General features: G+C 42.3%; 1 protein-coding gene across 4 annotated transcripts in view; it reads left to right on the forward strand.

Annotated features, from left to right (window-relative positions):
• The first annotated feature begins 496 nt into the window (after positions 1 to 496).
• Positions 497 to 24,571, forward strand: part of Luc7l3 (LUC7 like 3 pre-mRNA splicing factor) — a 29,784-nt gene continuing 5,709 nt past the window's right edge. For 3 of the 4 annotated variants that reach the window (XM_042671142.1, XM_042671125.1, XM_042671135.1), the window contains exons 1-9: positions 497 to 756; positions 8,459 to 8,525; positions 10,936 to 10,975; positions 11,139 to 11,283; positions 13,454 to 13,528; positions 15,932 to 16,036; positions 19,324 to 19,485; positions 20,930 to 21,213; positions 23,054 to 23,214. In XM_042671142.1, the coding sequence (XP_042527076.1) occupies positions 658 to 756; positions 8,459 to 8,525; positions 10,936 to 10,975; positions 11,139 to 11,283; positions 13,454 to 13,528; positions 15,932 to 16,036; positions 19,324 to 19,485; positions 20,930 to 21,213; positions 23,054 to 23,214 (1,138 nt within the window). In that variant the 5' untranslated portion in view covers positions 497 to 657. The remainder of the gene's footprint in view (positions 757 to 8,458; positions 8,526 to 10,935; positions 10,976 to 11,138; positions 11,284 to 13,453; positions 13,529 to 15,931; positions 16,037 to 19,323; positions 19,486 to 20,929; positions 21,214 to 23,053; positions 23,215 to 24,571) is intronic. The other variant, XM_042671146.1, reaches the window with a different exon arrangement.

Raw genomic sequence — 24,571 nt, forward strand, 5'->3', positions numbered from 1 at the left:
GGCATGAGCCTCGCAATGAGTCAGTAAAACCCAGACCGGGAGGCTGAAGGGCCAACTCTCCAAACTTCACGTGGCCTGGTCCCAGCCGACCAGGGAATCCGGACAAAGCCCCGTTGGAGCAGCACAGCGAGGAAAATGGAGGCGGAACCCTGCCTGCGACCATCTCGTTTCCCCCGCCGGAAGACAGCAGCGCGGGCACCACGTGCCTTTTGTCTATGCCAGGGCGGTGTCCGACACGTCCAGTGTTAAAAAGCCCGGGAAGACCGGGCGCTGGAGTGCTGCGGCCGGCGGCGGCACGGGCGGGCGGCGTGTCCCGGGCTGGGGGCGGAGCCCACGCCGATTCCTCCCCCCCCCCCGGCGATTCCCCTCCCCGCAGATTTCCACCCCCACCCCACCCCCGCGCCGGTCGCCCCCCCCCCACGCCGGCCCCGCCCCCGCGCCGCCCGAGCCGCCGGAGCCACCCGGGCCTGGGCGTGTCCCCGCGGGCGCACGGCACGCTGGGAAGGCGCCCGCGCGGCGGCCATTTTGTCTTCTCGGCTCCTCAGCGGAGGAGGTGTTTCGGCCTGAGAGTGAGGCGAGGGGGTTGGCGACCGTGTCGCCAGCGTTTACTGGACGGGGTGCTAGGGCTGGTGGGGACAGCCGCCCGAGAGCAGCACCATGATTTCGGCCGCGCAGTTGTTGGATGAGTTAATGGGCCGGGACCGAAACCTTGCCCCGGACGAGAAGCGCAGCAACGTGCGGTGGGACCACGAGAGCGTAAGTCCCGCGGTCCTGGGGCCTGCGCCCGGGCGCCGTGGGGGCGGGGCGGGGAGCGGCGCGGGCCGCGGCGGGGCCCGGGACAGGGGCGGGGGCCCGGGCCTGGCCGCGCCGCGCCACGCCGCGGCTCTGGGCCGGGGGGCCGGGGCGGGCCCGGGCTGGGGCGCCGGGGTTGCCCGGTCGAGGAAGTCCAGCCCGGCCCGTGGCGGGGTGGAAAAGCACCTGGCTGGCTGAGGCGGGGCGACGCGGGAAAGGAAGGCTGGGCGCGTTTGGCGATCGCTGCTGTCGCCTGACGGAATGGAGAGAAGGGCACCGTCTTCCGTTATGTGGGTTCAGCGGCGTGATCTAGACAGACACCCGACCAGCTTAATGGGGGGGGGGGGGAATAAGAGTGGCCGTCTCTGATTCCAGAGCGGTTCAGTTTTGGAGCTTCGCGGGGGGGGGGGTAATTCGGTTTACAGACGTTTGACAGAGAGGCGGTTGTCAAAGGCTTTCTCTTCTATCTCAGTTCAGTCGACCCTCTTTGCCCCCGAGGTGGAAGAGCAAGAGGCCCCCCCCCCAAGATTTGGGGAGCCTGGGGAGCATCTAACCCAAGTCCCTTGGAAAGAAATTAGCGAAACCAAACTTAATCTTGTGAAGTCCTGTTCATTTTCCACAACGCCCTGATGCTGGCTCTTTGCAAATACAGTTAGTGTGTTTCTGATATTTCTTTATCCAGTGTTAAATATCCAGTATGACCGTTTAGAGTTTGAGAACTTCAGTTTTACCTTTCACATAAAATCAAACATAATTTTAAAGCAGTTGCTGGCTAGACTATGAGGAAAAAGTGCAACAGGCCGTTTTTTAAACTTTCAGCCCTGGGGTTTGAACTCAAAGATCTTCATCTCGTAAGGCAGGCGCTCAAGCACTTTGAGCCGCTCCCACAGTTTTGTTTGTTTTTTTGGCACGTGTCAGTCACTCTGTGAGCCTAGGATAGCCTGAAACTACTGTGAAGTCTATGCAGGCCTGGAAACTCGAGATCTTCCTACCTCAATCGACTCCTTAGAGCTAGACTTCTAGGTGTGTGCCCCCATGTCCAGCTAACATGCAGGCATTATTAAATTAGGTGCTTGCATTTTTAAAACACAGTATTTGGTTAGAATAAAGTTTGACTTTTGCGATGCAGGAAAATGGTGCTATTTTACATTTAAAAAGTGTGTTTGGCTAAAGTTGTTTTGAGGTGTTTTAAAGAGTAATATAAGGTATTCTATAGTAGAACTTGTTTTGCAAGGTATTTGTCACATTCATTCACACTATTTGTTACAGATTTCAAGATGGGAATCTTGTGCCTGTACTGGGGACTTGAACTCAGAATGGGCAATGTTCCTGAGCTTTTTTGTTTTTGTTTTTTTGCTTATGTGGTGCTGGGGAATCGAACCCAGGGCCTCATGCATGCAAAGCAAGCGCTCTACCACTGAGCCACCTTCCCAGCCCTGTTCCTGAGCTTTTTATGTTTAAGGCTAGCACTACAACTTTAGCCACAAGTCTACTTTAGGCTTTTTTTTTTTTTTTTTTTAATGGTTAGAGATGACAGTCTCACCAACTCTTCTCCCAGGCAAGCTTTGAACCACAATCTTCAGGTCTCAGCCTTCTGTGTGACTACAATTACAGCTGTGAGCCACCACTCCCAACAAGATGTGAATCTTTTAAAAAAAGAGTTATGTGGATTTTTTTTTTTAAACATTGGCCTCCATTTGTCACATTAAGAGTAAGATTTGCTGTGTTTGTGTTTGTTTTGGTCTTGGGGCTTGAACTCAGGGCTGGGCACTGTCTTTAAGCTTTTTTTGCTCAAGACTAGCCACTTCCCTTTTCTAGGAGATTAATTGGCCATAAGAAGCTCATGGAATGAGTTGACTGTGAACAATCATCCTCAGAACTCAGCCTTCTGGGTAGTTAGGATTACAGGCATGAGCCACCAGTGGCCCTGCTGCTATGCTAGTAATTGATCCTTTTTTCCTTTCTAGACATATGTTATAATTAAGTAACTAAAAGTTTTTTTTTTACCACATAACTTAGTAACTTGTTTCTTTTCATCATTTAGTAACTTTCCAGCCTAAGCTTTACAAAAGTAGAAAACTACAGTTCAGCTGATACAAAATAGAGTGTTTGAGTATTTTGCATTAAAGAGAAAAATGATTGCCTTTCTCTGCCTCCTTGCCTTGCCTTTTGTTTTAGTGCTTTTTATTGATTTTTAACTTGGTGTTCGTAGTTGAAATGTTAATGCCTTTAATGATAGATTGCACTTTATTCTAGATTCAAAGTTTCAAGTGATTTAACTGGCATTTCAAATTCATGTCTACAGGGGAAAGGGTGGTGATAATGACCCAGAACAAAACATACAGCCCATTCTAAATAGTGAGATTACTGTAGATAGTAAAAAATAGAGAAGAGCTTGACACCGCTTCCAACTCATTTGCATATTATACTTTTGGTTTTTAATCTATCTGGGAATTTTTCTTTGCCATAGATGGGAAAGATTTGGCACTAGATGGGAAAAGCTCCTAAGTTGAGCCAGGGTCATATTGTTTTGATTCCTTTCAAATAGGGATAAGAACATGCCAAAGAAAAGAAGCAATAGTATATTAAACCAGTGATGGTGATATCTCCCTGTAATCTAAGTAGTTAGGAAACTGAGGGAGTTGATGTACAGTTACAGGCCAGCCTGAGCTACTTAGTGACCTTTCCTCAAAAAGAAAAAAATTCCAGTTGTAGCCTAAAAAATAGACAGATTGCACCTAAGTGAGAAGTGAGACCCTATCTGAAAATAACTAGCAAAAAAAAAAAAAAACCCCAAAAAACAAAAAAAAAATCTGGAGGTATAGCTCAGCAGTAGAGTGAGTACCTACTCAGCAAGTGTGAAGAAGCCCTGAGTTCAAATCTCAGTGCTGCCAAAAAGGTTCAGATTTTTAACTGTATGTAATCTTACCCAAATCAATGTTAACACATAGCCAAAGCATTTCCTTTATATCCCCTATCCCCTCCCATTATGTTGAACCATTTATTTTAACCCCAAGTGTCATTAGGTATCTTTAAAATAAAATAAAATGGCTTAAAAAAAATAACTAGAGCCGGGCACTAGTGGCTCACACCTATAATCCTAGCTACTCAGGAGACTGAGGATCGAGGTTCAAAGCCAGCCCTGTCAGGAAAGTCTGAGAGACTCTTACCTCCAATTAATCACCAGAAAACCGGAAGTTGTACTGTGGTTCAAGTGATAGAGCACTCCCCTTGAGCTGAAGAGCTCAGGGACAGCTCCCAGGCCCAGAGTTCAAGTCCCATGACCAACCACAAACAAAACATAACTAGAATACCATTGTCACATTTCCTGAGTGGTTGCACTAGGAAAAATGTATGTGACTATATACCTCCTATATGGTACGTGATTAGACTTTAGACTTTCTGACTCCCACCCCCCACCCCAGGTGAGAAGGTAACTTAGGTGGGGAAACTCCAATGTTCATTTAGTCAGTTTATTGCTCTTAGGAAACAATAGTGTAGATACAGCACTTGGCCCTGGAAAGCCATCAATATGGTTAAGAGTTATGAAGGAGGAAGTGGCACTGTGGCTCAAAGTGGTAGAGCACTAGCCTGGAACAGAAGGAGCTCAGGGACAGCACTACAGCTCCAAGTTCAAACCCAAAGACCGACCCCTAACCAAAAAGAAAAAAGTTATGAAGGAACTGGGTGCTGGTGGCTCACACCTGGAATCCTACCTAATCAGGATGCTGAGATTTAAGGACTACAGTTCAGAGCCATCTTGGGCAGAAGAGTCCATGAGACTCTTATCTCCCAATTAACTACCCCAAAACTGGAAGTGGAGCTGTGGCTCAAAAGTGGTAGAGTGCTGGCCAAGTTATGAAGGAGTAAGTACATTTAACACAATCATGCTCTTGGGTGCTGAGGACCCACAGGAGGGGCACCTAACTCAGATTGGAATACCCAGTAAGGGCTTTTCACACAGAGACCCTTAAATATTTAGGACCTAAAGAATTAAAAAAAAAAAATCATTTAAGATGTTCTTGGTATGCTTTACTGATTGGAAGAAATAGATGACCTGGACTAGTGATTATGTTTAAAGTAGGTGTGTGTAGAGTGGAGAGGACAACTATTTTTGTTACAAGTGTCAATCCACATTTCCCCAAATATTTGTATTTAACACAGCCCAACCTATGTCTTTCTTACAATAAATAATATTGTCTAGTTTAACAATTGACTCCATGGAAGTATTTGGCAATTAGTATTTATTTTGTGTCTTCTGCATTTTGAATTGTTAAGGTTTTATTATTGTTGTTGGTCATGGGGCTTCAACTCAGGGCCTGGACACTGTCCCTGAGCTTTTTTGCTCTTTGAGCCACAGTTCCACTTCCAGTTTTTAGGTAATTAATTGGAGATACCCAGCCTTTCCTGCCCAGTCTGGCTTCAAACTTCAATCCTCATTTCAGCCTCCTGAGTAGCTAGAGGGGCCTAGCAAGTTTTATTTTTTTTAACAAAAGTAAACTTGCTTACTACAACAATACTTAAATTTAGTACAGAAGTAAACTGTAAGGTTGCTTTCTTCCCCTCTCTTATTGCCAAGTCTTCCCCCCAAATAATTTAAAATACTGCTATTTCTGGACTTTTAATTTGGACAGTCTTGTTGATACATACGGATCTACCTTGTTTGTTTCCTGTTAGATATGTAGATTATATCTAATTCTTTTGCATTACCAACTAAATGACTAGTGTGCATGAGCTCACACGCATACATGTGCATATTTGAGCCACTTGTAAGATAATGGCTAAGTTAAAGAAATGCTAACTTTACATTTGGGTGTATGCTACTAGATTTTCCCTCAGTCTTGTAGTATTGTTTGCAATATCATTTTCTCATCACTATAATGCTAGATGTTTCAATTTCTTGCCAATTTCTTTTCCTTTTTTTTTTGGCAGTTGTGGGGCTTGAACTCAGGGCCTGGGTGTTGTCCCTGAGCTTCTTTGTACTCAAGTCTAGTGCTCTAGCACTTGAGACATAATGCAACTTGGTTTTTGAGTGGTTAATTGGAGATAAGAGTCTCACAGGGACTTTTCTGTCTGGGCTTCGAACAATGGTCATCTTTAGATTTCAGCCACCTGATTAGCTAGGATTATAGGCATAGGCATGAGCCACCTGCGCCCCACTAACAATTTCATTTTAGGATGACAGAAACTTGCTAATAAAAATTTCAAGTCATCTCCTCCCTTTTGTTGCTCAGGGCTAGTGCTCTGCCACTTGAGCCACAGCTTCACTTCTGGCTTTTTTTCACTTTTGGAGACTGAGAGTTAAACTGACCACATTCCTGCCCAGGCTGGCTTTGAACCTCAATCCTCAGATCTCAGCCTCCTGAGCAGCATTACAGGTGTGGGCCACCACAGCTGGGCCACCAAGCATCCCTTTCTATAACTACTTAAAGATAATTTTTTTTGTGGGTTGGGCTTGGACTCTGGGCCTGGGTGCTGTCTCTCGGTTCTTCAGCTTAAAGGCGAAAGCTGTACCACTTGAGCCATAGCACCACTTCTGTTTTTTTGATGGTTAATTGCAGATAAGAGTCTGACTTTCCATCTGGCTTTGAACTGTGACTCTCAGATCTCAGCCTCCTGAGTAGCTAAGATTACAGGTGTAAGCCACTGGCACCCAGCTAAAGGTAATATTTTAAAAAATTATAAGGGCTGGGAAGGTGGCTTAGTGGTAGAGTGCTTGCCTTGCATGTATGAAGCTCTGGCTTGGTTCCTTCATACCACATAACACAGAAAAAGCCAGAAGCTGTGGCTCAAGTGGTAGAGTGCTAGCCTTGAGCACAGAGAGGCTCAGGGTCAGTGCCCAGCCCCTGAGTTCAAGCCCTAAAACTGGCCAAAAAAATTATTTATTTATATATATATGTATATGAAAATTTTAAGTAAAATCTTTTCCTTCCTCCTTTACCCTTCCCCTTAAAGATAACATAAAAAACAGAATAAAATGAAGTTTTCAAGTCAAACCTCCCCTTCCCATCTTGAAAGCAAGGTTGGCTTTTCATCACCTAAGCTATACCTCCAGTTTCAGCTTATTTTTTTTTTTGCTGGTTAATTGGAGATATGAGTCTCAAGGATTTATCTGCCTTGGACTGGATTTGAACCTCAATCCTCATACCTTAGCCACTTGAGTAGCCATGAGCCACCAGTGTCTCGCTGATAAATGAATCTTTAGATAAGCATTGTAATATTCTTCTAGAGATAGCTTAAGGTACTACACTGCTTTGAGTAATAAAGCCTTTGAGACATTCATATTTAGCATTCAATTCTAAGTGTCTAGGGGAAAAAAAACCACTCGTTTTAATATTTTTGTGGTGTTGAACATTGAGCCCAGAACTTTGTATATGCTGTGCAAATATTATACTTACCTGAGCCACATCCACAGCCTTTTCATTATTTCATATGTCATAGGTTTTTTTTGTTTTGTTTTTATCAGTATTGGGGATTTGAACTGAGGGCCTTGTGTTTGCTTAATTTGCTCACCTGATTGGCCTCCAGCTTGGCTCTTTGCTTGGATGAGAGTCTCTGGGACTTTTTTCCCTAGAGAAAAGTGATCCTCAGATATCACCCTCCTCAGTAGCATTATCACTAGCATCTGACATCAGATGATAGTTTTGCATTGGTAATCCATATAGTGACAGTGAACTTTTTTGTGACAGAAAGGCAGTATCTTAGAATTTTATTAATAGGACTTGGTTTGTAATATTACAGAATTAGATATGAGGTACAGTGGTACTAAAAAAACTAGGACGAAGGCTGGGAAGGTGGCTCAGTGGTAGAGTGCTTGCCTTGCATGCATGAGGTCCTGGGTTCAATTCCTCAGCACCACCTAAGCAGAAAAGGCTGGAAGTGGCGCTGTGGTTCAAGTGGTAGAGTGCTGGCCTTGAGCTAAAAAGCTGAGGGACAGCGCCCAGGCCCAGAGTTCAGGCCCCACGACTGATCAAAAAAAAAATGAGGATGAAGAGAAAATACATTGTGTACCTTTATTGAAATAAATACATAAATAACAGTAAAAGAGCTGTTTTTTTTTTTTTTTTTAAGAAATTACATTTACATATATTTTTTTGCTGTATTAGGGTTGATGCTCTGCCACTTTAGTTATGCCCCAGCTCTAGTGTAAAGTTTGTTTTGTGTGTGTGCACGTGCTGGTACTGGTACTCAAATTTGGGGCCTGGGTGCTGTCCCTGAACTTTTGTGCTCAAGGCTATTTTCCCTTCTAGCTTTTTGTAGTTAATTGGAGATAAGAGTCTCATGGACATTTCCACCTATGCATTGAACTATGGCTCAGATCTTTTGAGTAACTAGGATTATGGACATGAGCTGCCAGTGCCCACAGTAGTATAGATTTTTTTTAATATAAAAATCGCTGTTTATTCTGAGAAGTCTTCCTAAATTTGCTTGTTATTATGGAGCTAGGAAACAGTTAAAAAGTAGACAGTAATTCTGTCAGTCTTGAGTATCTTTTCTTTCTTGAAATTTAGAAATGAGGAAGACTAATAAGGTTCAAGAAGTGAGATTGTTATATTTGATTGAATTATGAGTATGTCAAGAAATACAATAGTTTCTGGACCCTTTTCTAATAAAATTTTGAAGTAGCAATTTTTAAAAGTTAAGTACTTTCTTTTCCATCCACTAGGTTTGTAAATATTATCTCTGTGGTTTTTGTCCTGCGGAATTGTTCACAAATACTCGCTCTGATCTTGGTAAGTGAATTTTCTTTGCAACTTTTATGAAATTGGTGATTTAATGTTTCTTGGTTGGGCTGAGTGGTACATACCTGTAATCCCAGCACTGGGTAAGCTGAGACAGGATGAGCCTAGGATGTGGATTACTAATTTCTTACTTGAAGTTCTTGAATGTGTTCATTGTATCAGTCATTAATGTTAGCCTAATTAAACACATGTCTTATTTCTACTTCTTCCTAAAAGCCCACTAACGTTGTTTGTTGTCCATCATGGGGCTTGAACTCAGGGCCTGGGTGCTGTCCCTGAGTTTTTGTGCTCAAGGCAAGTGTTCTATCACTTTGAGCCACCACAGCTTCACTTGTATTTTCTGGTGGTTAATTGGAGATAAGAGTCTCAAAAGACTTTCTTGCCCAGGCCAACTTTGAACTGTGATCCTCAGATCTCAGGCTCCTGAGAAGCTAGGATTGATTACAGGTGTAAACCACCAGCACTAGATTAGTTCAGGAATTTTTCTTTGTTGTTGTTACAAAGGTGATGTACAAAAGGGTTACAGTTACATAAGCCAGGTAAAGAACACATTTCTTTTTGACCTATGTCACCCCTTCTCTCCCTCAGTTCAGAGATTTTCAACTTTGACAATGCTGACATTTTGAAGTAGTTTTCACTGACTTTCTCGTGCATTGTAGGAGTTTAGCAGAATCCCTAGCTTGTACCTAGGATAACCAAATTTGTCTTCAGACAATTCTAAATGTCCTCTGGGGACAAAATTGCTCCCCAGTAGAGAGCTACTAGTGGTAAGTAGTCCCTTGCACCTGTTGATCCTACCTCTCCTACCCCAACACCCCAGGAAGAAAGAGGGTTATTTTCTGCAAGAATGGAACTAAACTCTAGTCATGTAAAACAAAAAATACAGCACACAGTTGACTTGTTCTCTCAAGTGTGGTACATAACTTGTATTCTAGATACATCACAGTGTTTGCCTTAGAGTATCGAGGAGCACATTAGGGCTGGAAGAGTCAAGATCTTCTTGAAATTCCATATAGCACAGGTCAGTAGTGAGTAAAATGAGGTTGTAAGAGATTAAATGAGTCCTTTATAAGTGGGATTCTCCTGCCCTATAGAAGGATATAGCTAGATACTTTTCCTCAGAAGAGAAAGGATTTCTTTCTTGGGAAAGTTAACGCTTTTAGAGAAGGTAGTCTCTTTGAGTATGGACTCTGGGAATCTCTTAAAAGAAAGTCTGAGTGTTTGATATTCATTTGGAAATGCCCTTTAAGGACAAACCTTGCCTAGCCAAACCAACTTCCAGCCATATTTTTTAATGAACAAAATCAGTCACTTGCCAGGGAGTACTATTCAGACATTTCAAGAAAGCATTCAACATAATAGATTAATTAACAAAACCAAGAGACAGGGGTGTGTAGTAGAATAAGTGATAATGGTGCCATGCATGTTCTCTAATTTTTATTCTTTATTTTTTGGTTGAAGTGGAGGTCTTGCTAACTTTTTGTCCATGCTGGTTTTGAACCACTATCTTCCTTATCTCCATGTCCCTAGTTAAGTAGCAGAGGTTTCAAGCTTCAGATTCTGTTCTGGCCTTAACATCCTAGATTCAAATAAGACAAATGGCTAATCTAATAGAACTAATAACTCTACTGTGGGTTTTTTTTTTTAATTTTAGTAGTTTTATTGGAGATAAAAGTCTTACAGACTTTCCTGCCTTGGGTAGCTTTTGAGCCATAATCCTCGGATCTCAGCCTCCTGAGTAGCTAGGATTACAGATGTGAGCCACCTGGTCCCGGCCTCTGCTGTATTTTAATACTCAAGGTAAATTAGTATTGAGTGAGTTTTCATTGGCTGAGTTCAAATGTTTGAGAAACAAGTAGAAATACAGAAAACAAAATAAAAATCCAAGAGAACTCTTACCAAGCATATTTCTTAGGCACATTTTGTTTGATTCTACAGAGAATACTATTTGTGTGGCCAAAAAATAAATACTAAGGGTTGTTTAGCTTAAATATATAAGATTGGTAAATTAAGTTGGGCACCAGAGGCTAAGATCTGAGCATTGCAGTTCAAAGCCAGTTCAGGCAGGAAAGTCCATGAGACTCTTATCTCCAATTAGCCACCCCTCTTCCTGAAAGAGGAGTGTAGTTCAAGTGGTAGAGTGCTAGCCTTGAGCACAAAAGTGTAGGGACAGTGCCCAGACCCTGAGGTCAAGCCCCAGGACCAGCACCCAAAAAAAAAAGATTGGTAAGTTAAAAAAGCAAAGTAGTCATAACATTTATAAATTTAGAGGTAAGATCCATAAGACAGCTAAAAGTTGGAATTGGCTGTTTTGGAGATAGGAAACAATTAGGTGTATGACAAGTAAAGTTTGTTAAATGTCACATAAACACTTTTTTTCCCTTTTCTCTCCCTTTCTTAGGTCCATGTGAAAAAATTCATGATGAAAATCTACGAAAACAGTAAGTTGTACTTTTTTGGTTTTCTCTTTGGCAGCATATGAGAGACAACCAGAAATTCACTTCATATATTCCTGGTTACTCTTTGTCTTAAATACAAAGTCCTTGAAACAAGTTAATATACAATATATGACATAGTGAATAAATGTTTATTTTGTTTTATCAGGTATGAGAAGAGTTCTCGTTTTATGAAAGTTGGCTACGAGAGAGATTTTTTGCGATACTTACAGAGCTTACTTGCAGAGGTAGAACGTAGAATCAGACGAGGCCATGCTCGTTTGGCATTATCTCAAAACCAGCAATCCTCCGGAGTAAGTATGAAATGAGTACAATCTTTGTAAAGGATCCTTGTTCTCTGAAGATCTAGAGACCTAATGTTTGAAACTTGTCTTTTGAAGCTACACCCCTCACCCCCTTTAGTCCTAATCTGGTCCCTCCCTTCTTCCCCTACCCCCTACCTCCCTTCCCTTGTGCTCTGGGGATCAAACTTAAGGCCTTGTGCATGCTGGGTATCATTCTGTCATTCAACTACATTCCCAACAATCTGGGCACTCTTAGCAAAGAAGCCAGTACAGGTGGGTTATCCTTGTTGCCTTCTACAGAATAATTATTCAGCTCTATGAGGAAGGGAGTAGGATGTGGAAAGAGGCCAGGGGTATCTAAAGAAAATTCCTCTCCATGGAGAGCACAATTGGAAAAGACAGTTCCCTTGACAAATGACCTTTGTACTGGAAACCAAGCCAAAGAAGCTAAGTCTGGCAAAAACCAGGGGAACCATTCCAGAAAGGGGACATCAAACACAGACTGTTGAAAAAGGAAAAAAGGGTTACATCTTACACAGAACCACAGCAAAACTGAGGTACTCTATCAGGAAGTAGGGCCCTCTGAATTTTGTTTTTTTAAGACAGGATCTTGCCATTTAGACCCACCTGCCCTTGAACTGGTGATCCTCCTGTCTCATTCTCCTGAGTGTTGAGATTATAGGTGTGCCACCACCAAGGCCACTTTGAATTACATTTCTTGAAAGCTGGCTCTAGCTGCAGAATGGTTAGTGGTTTTGAAGGATTCACTGAAAGAAGCAAGTCCAGATATTTGGAAGCTTTTGCAGTGATTCAGACAAGAAATGTCAGTTTGGATGAAGACTGTAGAAAAAACAGGACTTTGGGGATTGAAGTTGGGTGACTAGGGAATGGAGAAATTCATGTGCTTGCGTAGATCTTAGCTTAATAACATCTGTTGGGCTGGGAAGGTGGCTCAGTGGTAGAGCGCTTGCCTTGCATGCCTGAGGCCCTGGGTTTGATTCCTCGGCACCACATAAGCAAAAAAGAAAAAAAATGGAAGTGGCACTGAAGAGCTCAGGGGCAGTGCCCAGGCCCAGAGTTTAGGCCCCACGACCGGACCAAAAACAAAAACCATCTGTTAACTGCAGAATTAATGGAGATGAGCGAGCTAGAGAAATTTTTGTGCTAACAGTTTCTATCCTGGGTGACACTAGGTCTCAGATACATTTATGTATTTAATTTATGGAGGTAGTAGGGTTTAAATTTAAGGCTTAGGTAGTCTACCTTAGATTCCTAGCCCTTTTTGTGTCTGGAGTTCGTTTTCAGCTTTCATTAGTAAAATGTTTATTTTACTAACCATGAGCTTTTCCTGAAATATAAGTAACGGACAAAATATGTAACTGATGGACAGACTTTTTTTTTCCCTTTCTTACTACCTAGTGAGACCATGTTAGACCACGTTTCACTAGGTAGTAAGAACTGGCCTAGAACTCAAGATCCTCTTGCCTCCTTATCCTGAGTGCTGCAATTACTGGCATGAGCTACATTCTGGGTGTGGCAAAGTATGCTAATAATCCCAGCAGGCTGAGGCAGGGAAATCTTGAGTTTGACTACTCTGGGCTACATAGCCAGTCCTATCTCAGAAGCCTCCTTCCTTCCTTCCTTCCTTCCTTCCTTCCTTCCTTCCTTCCTTCCTTCCTTCCTTCCTTCCTCCCTCCCTCCCTCCCTCCCTCCCTCCCTCCCTCCCTCCCTCCCTTCCTTCCTTCCTTCCTCCCTTCCTTCCTTCCTTCCTTCCTTCCGTTTCCCCCTGGTCCTGGTGTTTGAACTCAGGGCCTGGTCTGGCCTCTGTCCCTGAGCCTCTCTATGCTCAAGGCTAGCCCTCTACTACTTGAGTCACATTGCCACTTGCGGCTTTTCTGAGTAGTTTATTGGAGATAAGAGTCTCATGGATTTTACTGCCCGGGCTGGCTTTGAACCATGATCCTCAGATCTCAGCCTTCTCCTGAGTAGCTAGGATTACAGGCATGAGCCACTGGCACCCTGCTTCAAAAGCTTTCCTTGTCAGTACTTGGGATTGAACCCAAAGCCTTGTATGTGCTAAGCAAGTGCTTTACCACTTAGCTATACCTTTATCACTGAGCTTGAATGTTACCTTTGCTTTACTTATTGATAATATAATACATTTTATTTTCTTTAACAGGCTGCTGGCCCAACAGGCAAAAATGAAGAGAAAATTCAGGTTCTAACAGACAAAATTGATGTGCTTCTACAGCAGGTGAGGATTATATGCATTAATGTCAAAAAATAATTGAGAAAAACACTTTCTCAATAATTAAATTGAAAAGATTTAACATTAGTAGTCAGGGAAATACAAATTAAAGCACAATGCCAGCAGGGCAAGATAGTACATGATTTTAATCTCAGCACTGAGAAGGTTGAAATCAGTTGGAGTTCAAAACCAGTTGGAGCTAAGTAGCAAGACTATAATAACATCTGTTTGAATGGCCCAAATGAAAAAGACTGGCCATACCAAGTGTTGACAAGGATTCATCAACTGGAAACCTCAAACACTGCTGGTGGAGTTGTAAAAACAGTTCAGCACTTTGGGAAAGATTTTATCTGTTTTTGTTGTTGTTTGTTTGTTTGGTTTTTGTTTTGCCAGTCCTGGAACTTGAACTCAGGGGCTGGGCACTGTTCCTGAGCTTCTTTTGCTTAAGGCTAGCACTTTATCACTTGAGCCACAGTGCCACTTCTGGCTTTTTCTGTGCATGTAGTACTAAGGAATCAAACCCAGGGCCTCATGCATGCTTGGCAAGCACTCTACCACTAAGTCACATTCCCAGCTCTTAGTCTGTTTCTTAAAAAGTAGAAATGCCAGGTGTCAATGGCTCAGGCTTGTAATCCTGGCTACTCAGAAGGCTGAGATTGGAGGATGATGGTTCAGAACCAACCTGGGCAGGAACCTGAAACTCATATCTATAACTACCAAAATAGCTGAAAGTAGAACTATGGTTCAAGTGGTAGAGTGCTACCCTTGAGCAAAAAAAAGCTCAGGTACAACACTCAGGCCCTATACTTAAGCCCTAGGATACCCCTCCCCCCCCCCCCAAAAAAAGCTGCCAGCAAATAAATAATAATAAATAAAAAGCTAGTCAGTGCTGGTGACTCATGCCTGTAATCCTAGCTACTCAGAAGACTTAGCTCTGAGGTTCCCAGTTCGAAGCCAGCCTGGGCAGGCAAGCAGCTCATCTCCAAATAACCAGCTAAAAACCAGAAGTAGAAGTGTTACTCAAGTGGTAGAGAGCCCAACTGAAGTGAAAAGCCCAGTGAGAGTGTGAGGTTCTGAGTTCACTCTTGGATACCAGCAACAACAAAAAGGTTAGAAGTTGGGGCTGGGAAGGTAGCTCAGTGGTAGGGCACTTGCCTTGCATGCATGAGGCCCTGGGTTTGATTCCTCAGCACCACATAAGCAAGAAGAAAAAAGCCAGAAGTGGCGCTGTGGCTCAGGTGGTAGAGTGCTAGCCTTGAGCTGAAGAGCTGAGGGACAGCGTCCAGGCCCAGAGTTCAGGCCCCACGACGGGACCCCAAAAAAAAAAAGGTTAGAAGTACACTATGAGCCATTCCTCTCTTATGTACCCAAGAAAAGTGAAAATATATCCACTTAGTGACATTTACAGATTATTTGTAATGTCCTCCCCTAAAATAGTAATAATTCAGATGCCCAGTAACAGGTAAATGAATAATTGATTTGTGGTGTAGCTATATAGAATGGAATACTAGCTGGGTACTGGTGGCTCATACCTGTAATCCTCTCTGCTGAGGGTTAGATCTGAGGATCTCCGTTCAAAGCCAGCCCGGACAGAAAATTCCATGAGACTATTCAGAAAAAGCTGGAAGTGATGCTGTAGTTCAAGTGGTAGAGCACTAGCTTTGAGCACAAAGAGGCTTAGAGACAGCACCCAGGCCCTGAGTTCAAGCTGGCATCGGGGGGAAAGGGGAGGGCGGCAATGGAATACTAGTTCATAATAAAGAGGAATTATCTACATTAACTGTGGAAGGAATCTTAGTTTGATTGAAAGAAGCCAGACCAAAAAGAACATAATGTATTTAGCTAAATCCAAACTAAATTCTATAGTGATAGAGCCAGATCAGTGGTTTCTTGGGCATATATATGGGATTGAGTTTGCAGGAAGAACAAAGTAGTACATAAGGAAAGCTTTTTTGGGGGGATGAGAGGGATGGAGTCTGTCATGGGGCTTTTGAATTCAGGGCTTGGGCACTATCTCTGAGCTTTTTTTGCTCAAGGCTGTCACTACCACTTTGAGCCACAGCACCACTTTAGTTTTCTGGTGGTTAATGGACTTTCCTGCCTGGGTGGCTTTGAACCTCGATTCTTAGATCTCAGTCTCCTGAGTAGTTAGTGCTCTGGCTGAGGATAGCTTTTGTCGGGTGGATGTGTTCATTATCTAGATGGTGCTGATGATTTCGTGTACGTATTGCATATGTCCACACTAATCAAATTGCACATAATTTTGTTGCATGTTATGAAAGCTGTAAAAAAGTCACAAGGAATAAATCCAAACAAGTTTCAGAAAACAAAATCACTAAATGCTAATGAGATGTAGAGGAAAACAGTTTGATTAGGAAAGAATTTTAACTATTTTTTGTTCTTTCATAGATTGAGGAATTAGGATCTGAAGGAAAGGTAGAAGAAGCCCAGGGAATGATGAAATTAGTTGAACAGTTAAAAGAAGAGAGAGAATTACTTAGATCCACAACCTCGGTAAGTAATAAACTTTTACAATTATTTAACTTGTTTATTGTGAATTAGTTGAGATTTAATGTTCTGAATTACAAATCATCAAAACATTTATTTTTGGTCCAAGACTGGGGTTCAAACTTGCTACCCAATGCTTTTCCTCATTGGCTTGCAGTCTACCACTTGAGCCATGCCTCTATTTTTTTTTTTTTTTTTCTGTTGGTCGTAGGGCTTGAACTCTGGGGCCTGGGTGCTGTCCCTGAGCTCTTCAGCTCAGGGTGAATGCTCTACCACTTGAGCCACAGCGCCACTTCTGGTTTTGGCTAATTGAAGATAAGAGTGTCACGGACTTTCCTGCCTGGGCTGGCTTTGAACTGTGATCCTCAGGCCTCCTGAGTAGCTAGGATTATAGGTATGAGCCACCCGGCTTATGCCTCCATTTTTTTAAGGGCCAAATAATGTTTTTGGTTGGCAGACAACCAACTGAAAACATTTTGTTTTAGATAAAGATACAATGTTTTAGATATGAAAAGGTCTTTGATGGCTGCTGAGCTCTGTTTTGCATCACCAAAGCAGCCTTACCTAACCTGAAGATAAAGAATGAAAAGGAAAACAACCTCAGACTGTTTCTCCCTCCTTCCCTCCCCCCTCTTTCTCTTTCTCTCTCTATAATATATATATCAATACATATTTCCTTTTTTGTGTTGGATATTAAACTCAGGGCTTAATGCTTGCAGGACAAGTTTTATGCTACTGAGCTATATCTGCAGCCTGAATATTTCTGTGATTCCAGAATGTGTAGTGTTTTCACCCTATCAGCAAACTAGCCATCAGTTCTGCAGCAGCAGACAACAGCCTGTGGTGTCTCTTACTTACTTCAGTTCATATGCTTAAACTACCTGAAGTAATGTCAGACCATACTTAATCCTTAAGATTTCGTGCATGTGTTTGTTCCCTCAATATACACGCATGTCCATATCAGATCATTAAATGCCATTTATATATTCCAGCTTCTTTTTTTGGGGGGGTGGGGGGTCCAGTCATGGGGCCTGAACTCTGGGCCTGGGCGCTGTCCTTCAGCTCTTCAGATCAAGGCTAGCGCTCTACCACTTGAGCCATAGCACCACTTCAGGCTTTCTTCTTTTTGCTTCTGTGGTGCTGAGGAATCGAACCCAGGGCCTCAGGCATGCAAGGCAAGTGCTCTACCACTGAGCCACCTTCCCAGCCCCTCCAGGTTCTTTTTACCTGTGCTTCTTACTGGTTATCAGTTTGCAAGCCCTCACCTGGGGTTCAGCTACTCTGAAACAAGTATACCAGTACTACAAAGTTCCTTCTAGGAACCCCCAGGTGTTCAGTTATCGGGAAGCTCTTTGTGCTTTTTTGTTTTTTAATCTTACTTGCATATACATTATGAAACATAGACACAATGTGATTTGACTAAAAGAACATGATGTTTGCAAATAGACTGAGTAGGGAAAACCAATAAGATTTACTGTGGAGATTTTTCTTGGCCCCTATGTGCAGCATTCCTTTCTTTTATGGGATAAGAACACTTCTGAAATAAGGGTTTTCTGATCTGTCAGACAAGATAGGTCAGAGTATTACTTTATGTCTGGCTCCAAGATCCAGGGAGGTAAGAGAATATTCGAAGTTTCTGTGACCTGCCTTAAGGAAGACAAGTTAGAACTTTTCCTTAAAGAGAAAGTTATGAGCCAGGGCCACAGATGAAAAGTAGCAAAAAATATCTTACCACTGACAGTACAGAAGAAATGGTTATGATTACGTTCCCAGTAATTTTTTTTTTTGCGGGGGGGGGGGGGGGGGGAGGAGGGTCGTGGGGCCTGAACTCTGGGCCTGGGCGCTGTCCTTCAGCTCAAAGCTAGCGCTCTACCACTTGAGCCACAGCGCCACTTCCGGCTTTTTCTTTTTTCTTATGTGTACTGAGGAATCAAACCCAGGGCCTCAGGCATGCAAGGCAAGCACTCTACCACTAAGCCACCTTCCCAGCCCCTCCCAGTAATTTTTTTTGGGGAGGAGGCAGGCGGGGAGTTGTAGTCCTGGGACTTCAACTCAGATCCTAGGCATTATCTGTGAGCTTTTGTGCTCAAGGCTAGTGCTCTACCACTTGAGCCACAGCTCCAATTCTGGATTTATTTTGGTTCAGATGCTCATGACTTTCCCTGCCTGGACTGGCATTGAAAAGCAATATGCAGATCTCAGCCCCCTGAGGGAAACTAGGGTTACAGGTATGAGGTACCAACACCCAGCTCAATAAAATACTTATTTACAAAAGCTGTTTGAGAGGCTGGGAAGGTGGCTCAGTGGTAGAGCACTTGCCTTGCATGCATGAGGCCCTGGGTTTGATTCGTCAGCACCACATAAGCAGAAAAAGCTGGAAGTGGTACTGTGGCTCAAGTGGTAGAGCGCTAGCCTTGAGCTGAAGAGCTGAGGGACAGCATTCGGGCCCATGACCGACCAAAAAAACAAAAGCTGTTTTGACTGCTGACTTGCTAACTCACATTAAATCATAAATATTTAAGTTCGGGTTTTACTTTTTTTTTTTTTTTTTTTGGCCAGTCCTGGGTCTTTGGGCGTGGGTACTGTCCCTGAGCTTCTTTTGCTCAAGCACTCTTACCACTTGAGCCTTAGTGCCACTTCCAGCTTTTTCTGTGTATGTGGTATGGAGGAATCGAACCCAGCGTTTCATGCATTCTACAGGCAAGCACTCTACCACTAAGCCACATTCCCAGTTCTTATTAATGATATGTTAGTATTTATACAGCACACATATTAAGCTCATGTAAGAAATTAATTTAGACTAAAACGATAACTTTCTAGAAGTTGAAAATTTCCAAGGCAGCATGAGTATTCAACAGTTGAAGTTGACCGATGGTTTTAGCGCTTTCCCTGGAGGATGTTCAGGTTGGTTGCTTTTGCCATGCTTCCCGCTATAAAAGTCCAGTTAATATCCAAAATTACAACTTTGGTGGATATTTACAGCTTTTAGATTCATTAGAAATAGGCTGGGGGTGGGGTGGGGGGTGTAGTTGAGGAGGTGGGAGTGAAGGGATGGTAGGGGAAAACAAAGGAGGAGGCAACAATGCTGGATAAGAAATGTACTCATTACCTTGCTTATGTAACTGTAACCCCTTTGTACAGTACTTTTACAATAAAAAAATTTAAAAAATAGACTCTAAATACTACTTTTACCAAATCTGTTCTAAATGTGTGGGTTTTTGTTTTTTTTTTTTTTTTGATTTGCTATTCTTTCTTTCATAGGTATTCTTATAACAACTGACTTGTCATTTCAGACAATCGAAAGTTTTGCTGCCCAAGAAAAACAAATGGAAGTCTGTGAAGTGTGTGGAGCCTTTTTGATAGTAGGAGATGCCCAGTCACGGGTAGATGATCATTTGATGGGAAAACAACACATGGGCTATGCCAAAATTAAAGCTACTGTAGAAGAATTAAAAGTAAGTTTTGGGATGTGAACTAGCTCAAATGATGACATTCTTGCCTAGCAAGTACATTGGTTGTCTTAGGTCTAATCCTTAGTACCATCAAAAAAAGTTTATAAGAAACCTGTATTTTAGCTGTAGCTAAAACTAACTACTCTAGCCAGGCACTGGTGGCTCATGCCTATAATCTTAGCTACTCAGGAAGCGAAGATCTGAGGATCACAGGTTGAAGCCAGCCCAGGCAGGAAAGTCCATATGACTCTTCTCTCCAGTTAGCCACTAGAAACCCAGAAGTGGCACTGTGGTTCTTAAGGCACTAGCCTTAAGAGAGAAAAGCTCAGAGACAGTGCCTAGACCCTGAGTTCCAGCACCGTGACAAATAAATAAAAATACTAACTCTTTAACTATAACTAGACATCACTAAAAATAGCTGTATGTCAGCATAGCTAAAATTTGAACACAGGAAAATAAAAATACTGTGTTGATATTCTGGTGATTTTTATTATTTAAGCAGTGGTAAGTTAGGGATGTAGTTCAGTGTTGAGGGCTTGTTTAGCATGGCCAAGGCACTGGATTTAGTCCCTAGCACTAAGAAAACCATAGTGATCTTGGATGAAATTTTGCTGCTCATCAAACTATCAAAACACTCTACTTTCTTTACTTTCACTAGAATTTTTTTAAGACTTTTCCCATAAATTAGTCAAGTAATGATTTCTTTTTTTTTTTTGGGTCCAGTTGTGGGGCCTGAACTCTGGGCCTGGGCGCTGTCCCTCAGCTCTTCAGCTCAAGGCTAGCGCTCTACCACTTGAGCCACAGCGCCACTTCCGGCTTTTTTCTTTTTGCTTATGTGGTGCTGAGGAATCGAACCCAGGGCCTCATGCATGCAAGGCAAGTGCTCTACCACTGAGCCACCTTCCTAGCCCCAAGTAATGATTTCTTGTGTAGTGTATATACACAGTGTTTGAGTTTCTCCATTCCCTTGCAGTACACCAGATTCCTAAAATTGGGACTACATACATCTTTACATTATAATTTTTTTTGCGGGGGGGGGGGGGGGGGTCGGTCATGGGGCTTGAACTCTGGACCTGAACACTGTCCCTCAGCTCTCCAGCTCAAGGCTAGCATAGCGCTCTACCACTTGAGCTATTGCACTACTTCTAGTTTTCTGAGTGGTTTATTGGAGATAAGAATCTCAGGCACTTTCCTGCCTGAGTTGGCTTTGAATTGTGATCCTTATATCTCAGCCTCCTGAGTAGTTAGGCGTGAGCCACCAGCACCTGACTACATCTTTACATTAAACGATTGTTGTTGAACAATGTCTTTTAAGATTAGAGTTACCTAAAATCCCAATTTGAGGGGTGTGAAGGTAGCTCACTGGTAGACTTTGCCTAATATCCTGAGGCTGTCAAGTCTGTCCCTAGCACCACAACAAAGGAAAATCTAATTTGATTTTTTTCAGGAAAAATTAAGGAAAAGAACTGAAGAACCTGATCGAGATGAGCGTCTAAAAAAGGAGAAACAAGAAAGAGAAGAAAGAGAAAAAGAACGAGAGAGAGAACGAGAAGAAAGGGAAAGGAAAAGACGAAGAGAAGAGGAAGAGAGAGAGAAAGAAAGAGCTCGTGATAGAGAAAGAAGAAAGAGAAGTCGTTCACGAAGTAGACACTCAAGCCGCACTTCTGACCGCAGATGCAGCAGATCTCGGGACCACAAAAGATCACGAAGTAGGGAAAGAAGGAGAAGCAGGTACACAAAAGCTAAAAAGCAATGTGTAGCTCATGAGGGCACAGTAAACAAGTACTATTGCTGGTGCTGTCCTTTAATGGTATGAAGAAGCTCTTTAAGTATCAGTGTTCCACTTATGGTGCTATTATACTAGGTAACCTTGTTATAAATAAAAAATATTGGAAGTTGAAATAGACCAATAGTGTTAACAACACAGTATGTTGTAAGATGTTTACTTTGTGATTGCATGGCTACCCAGCACTAGGATAGCATTATTGCTAGCCTTGGAAAAGAAAAATTCTGAATTGGATTTTTCTCACTATACATACACTTGTATGCCATCATAAAATCAAAATGTTGTAAGTTAAAACATAAGTCATATACTCCATCATTAAGTGCTAGATGATAAGATTTGAATCAGTGAGTGGTTTTAGGGCAGCTTCTTTGCTAGGTCCTGTCTATTGAAGTTGGAGAGGTTTTTTTTTAAAATCTGTCATATGGCTTGAACTCGTGGCCATGGCGTTGTCTCTGAACTCTCTTGCTCAAGACTAGCACTCTACCAGTTTGAGCCACACTGCCACTTCTGGTTTTCTGGTTAATTGGAGAGTTGCACACTTTCCTGCCCAGGCTGGCTTTGAATCACTAATCTCAGACAGATCTCAGCCTCCTGAATAGTAAGGATTATAGGCATGGCCCACTGGCGCCCAGCTGAGACAGGCTTTTAAGGCAGCAAGGATACCAGATGGTCACCTATACATCTCTTTGCACTGGGTTCAGGAAGACATAATACAGGAAATCAATTTTACTATTTTAATTAGCATTAAAATCAAGGAGTCTTGAACACAGTGATGACACAACGTTATTTGAGGTGAGTCGAGTTTAGAGTTTCAGTAATTCTCAATTCTTAAGATTTATAATGTAAAATTTATTAGGAAAAAACCTAGGCACTGGTGGCTTACCTCTGTAATCCTAGCTACTCAAGAGACTGAAATCTGAGGATCAAAGCCAGTCCTTTAACCACCAGAAAACCTGAGGATCAAAGCCAGCCCATTAACCATCAGAAAACCAGAAGTAGAACTGTAGCTCAAAAGTGGTAGAGCAAGCCGGGTGCCAGTGGCTCATGCCTGTAATACTAGCTATTCAGGAGGCTGAGATCTGAGGATCGTGGTTCAAAGCCAGCCCAGGCAGGAAAGTCTGTGAGGCTCTTATCTCCAATAAACCACATGAAAACCCGAAGTGATGCTGTGGCTCAAGCAGTAGAGGGTTTGCCTTGAGCTGAAGAGCAGGGACAGCGCCCAAGCCCAGAGTTCAAGCCCCAAGACCAACAGAAAAAAAAAAAAAAAAAACAAAAAGTGGTAGAGCACTAACCTTGAGCACAAAAGCTCAAGGATAACACCCAGCCCTAAGTTACAGTCCCACTAATGACCACTGCATTCCTCCAAGAAAAGAAAACTGTTAGAAAATTTTATATACTTGTTTAAGGGAAAGTGGGTGTGGAGTGTGTGGTGCACGTTTGTATGCCTATGTGCCTCTCCTGGGGATTGAACTCAGGGCCTGGGTGCTGCCCCAAAACTTATGCTTAAGACTTTTTTTCTACCACTTGAGCTCCAGCTCTATTTCCGGCTTTTTTTGCTGGTTAATTGTAATATCTCGCAGACTTTTCTGCCAGGCTGGCTTCACACTGTGATCCTCTGATATCACCCTCTTGTGCAGCTAGGGTTGTAAGTGGGAGCTACTAGTGCCTGGCTTAAGTGATGAATTTTGTTTAATTTTGATAATTATTCAATAATGCATACTTCCTAAAGTCTTTTTCATTGTAACACCAGCTGACAGTTGTCCTCCTTTCTCTTAAATTATTAAGAAGTAGAGATCGACGAAGAAGCAGAAGTCATGACAGATCAGAAAGAAAACATAGATCTCGAAGTCGGGATCGAAGAAGGTCAAAAAGCCGGGATCGAAAGTCATATAAGCACAGGAGCAAAAGTCGGGACAGAGAACAAGATAGAAAATCCAAGGAGAAAGGTTAGTTTACATGAGTTTGGTTCATCAAGAAGCTTATTTTCACAACTTTTCTTCTGTGTACTTTTCTTCAGAGGCAGCCAGATTCTATTTCAAGCTACGTTCCTTTACACTTTTAAGAAGCACCATTCAGTAAAAGACATTCTTCTTACCTCTACTGCTTCTAATTTGTGAGAATGATATTTGACGTTTCTTTTTCTTTTTTCTTTTTTTTTGCCAGTCATAGGGCCTGAACTCTGGGCCTGGACACTGTCCCTCAGCCTCCAGCTCCAGTCTAGCACTCTACCACTTAAGCCACAGTGCCACTTCTGGCTTTTTCTGCTTATGTGGTGCTGAGGAATCGAACCCAGGGTCTCATGCATGCAAGGCAAGCACTCTACCACTGAGCCACCTTCCCAGCCCCATTTGACATGTTTTCTTGACATGTTAAAGTTACAGCCTTGAACCAGTAACCTGAAAGTTTTTTATGTAGTTTCTTTTAAGTGTTGTATCACTTTTCAGGATAATGAGACTGTAGAATTTATTACATTATTTGGCTCGTTTTTTTAAAAAATAAGCATTCAGCCAGGTGCTGGTGTCTCATGCCTATAAATCTATATACTCAGTCTGGGCAGGAAAGTCTTGTCAGACTCTGATCTCCAATTAAACATCAAAAAAGCTCTGAGTTCAAATCCCAGGACTGGCACCAAAAAAAAACATACTCATGATATTTTATAAAGTAAATGTACATTGTTGTGTTGATTCTGGTATGCAGCATTTACTTGCCTCTAATTGTTAACTATATAAGTTTCTAGAAGTTGAATACCTTCCAAGTGCTTTACCCAAGTTTTACACTGAGTAAACATTCACTTTCCTTTCTACCTTTTCCTTGATGTTCTGTGGCTTTCCAGCAGCTTGTGCTGTTAGCACTATTAATGGACTTGTAAATGGACCTTTGGTGTGTCTTAACAAAAATGTACTCCTCTTTTAGTTCTTCATGAAAAAGTATTCTTTTCAGTCAGTTTTGTTTTCAGATTATTTTTATCATCTTCCATTTTATATGAGCTGAACTGTTCTGCTTTTGCATGATTTTAGAAATGAGAAAGAGCTGGTTTCTAACTCAGCTCTGTTTGCTCCATCCAGTTTTGCCTGTCTGTGTCCACATCTGATTACAATATAGTATATGTGCTATTTGAGTTGTATGTTGGCCTTTTTTATGTGATGTTTCTTTTATATTATATCTATTCAGTTTGGTTAGACTTAATGTGTTTTGCTTGAGACAGAACTAGTACCACAAGCAGTGGACTTCTTTCCTTATAAACTATTTAAAAAATATGTGCATACATAGACACACACACACACACACACACACTTTTTTTTT

This window comes from Dipodomys spectabilis, unplaced genomic scaffold (assembly GCF_019054845.1).
Source record: "Dipodomys spectabilis isolate Male_0828 unplaced genomic scaffold, ASM1905484v1 ptg000018l, whole genome shotgun sequence".
In the NCBI taxonomy this organism is placed as follows: domain Eukaryota; kingdom Metazoa; phylum Chordata; class Mammalia; order Rodentia; family Heteromyidae; genus Dipodomys; species Dipodomys spectabilis.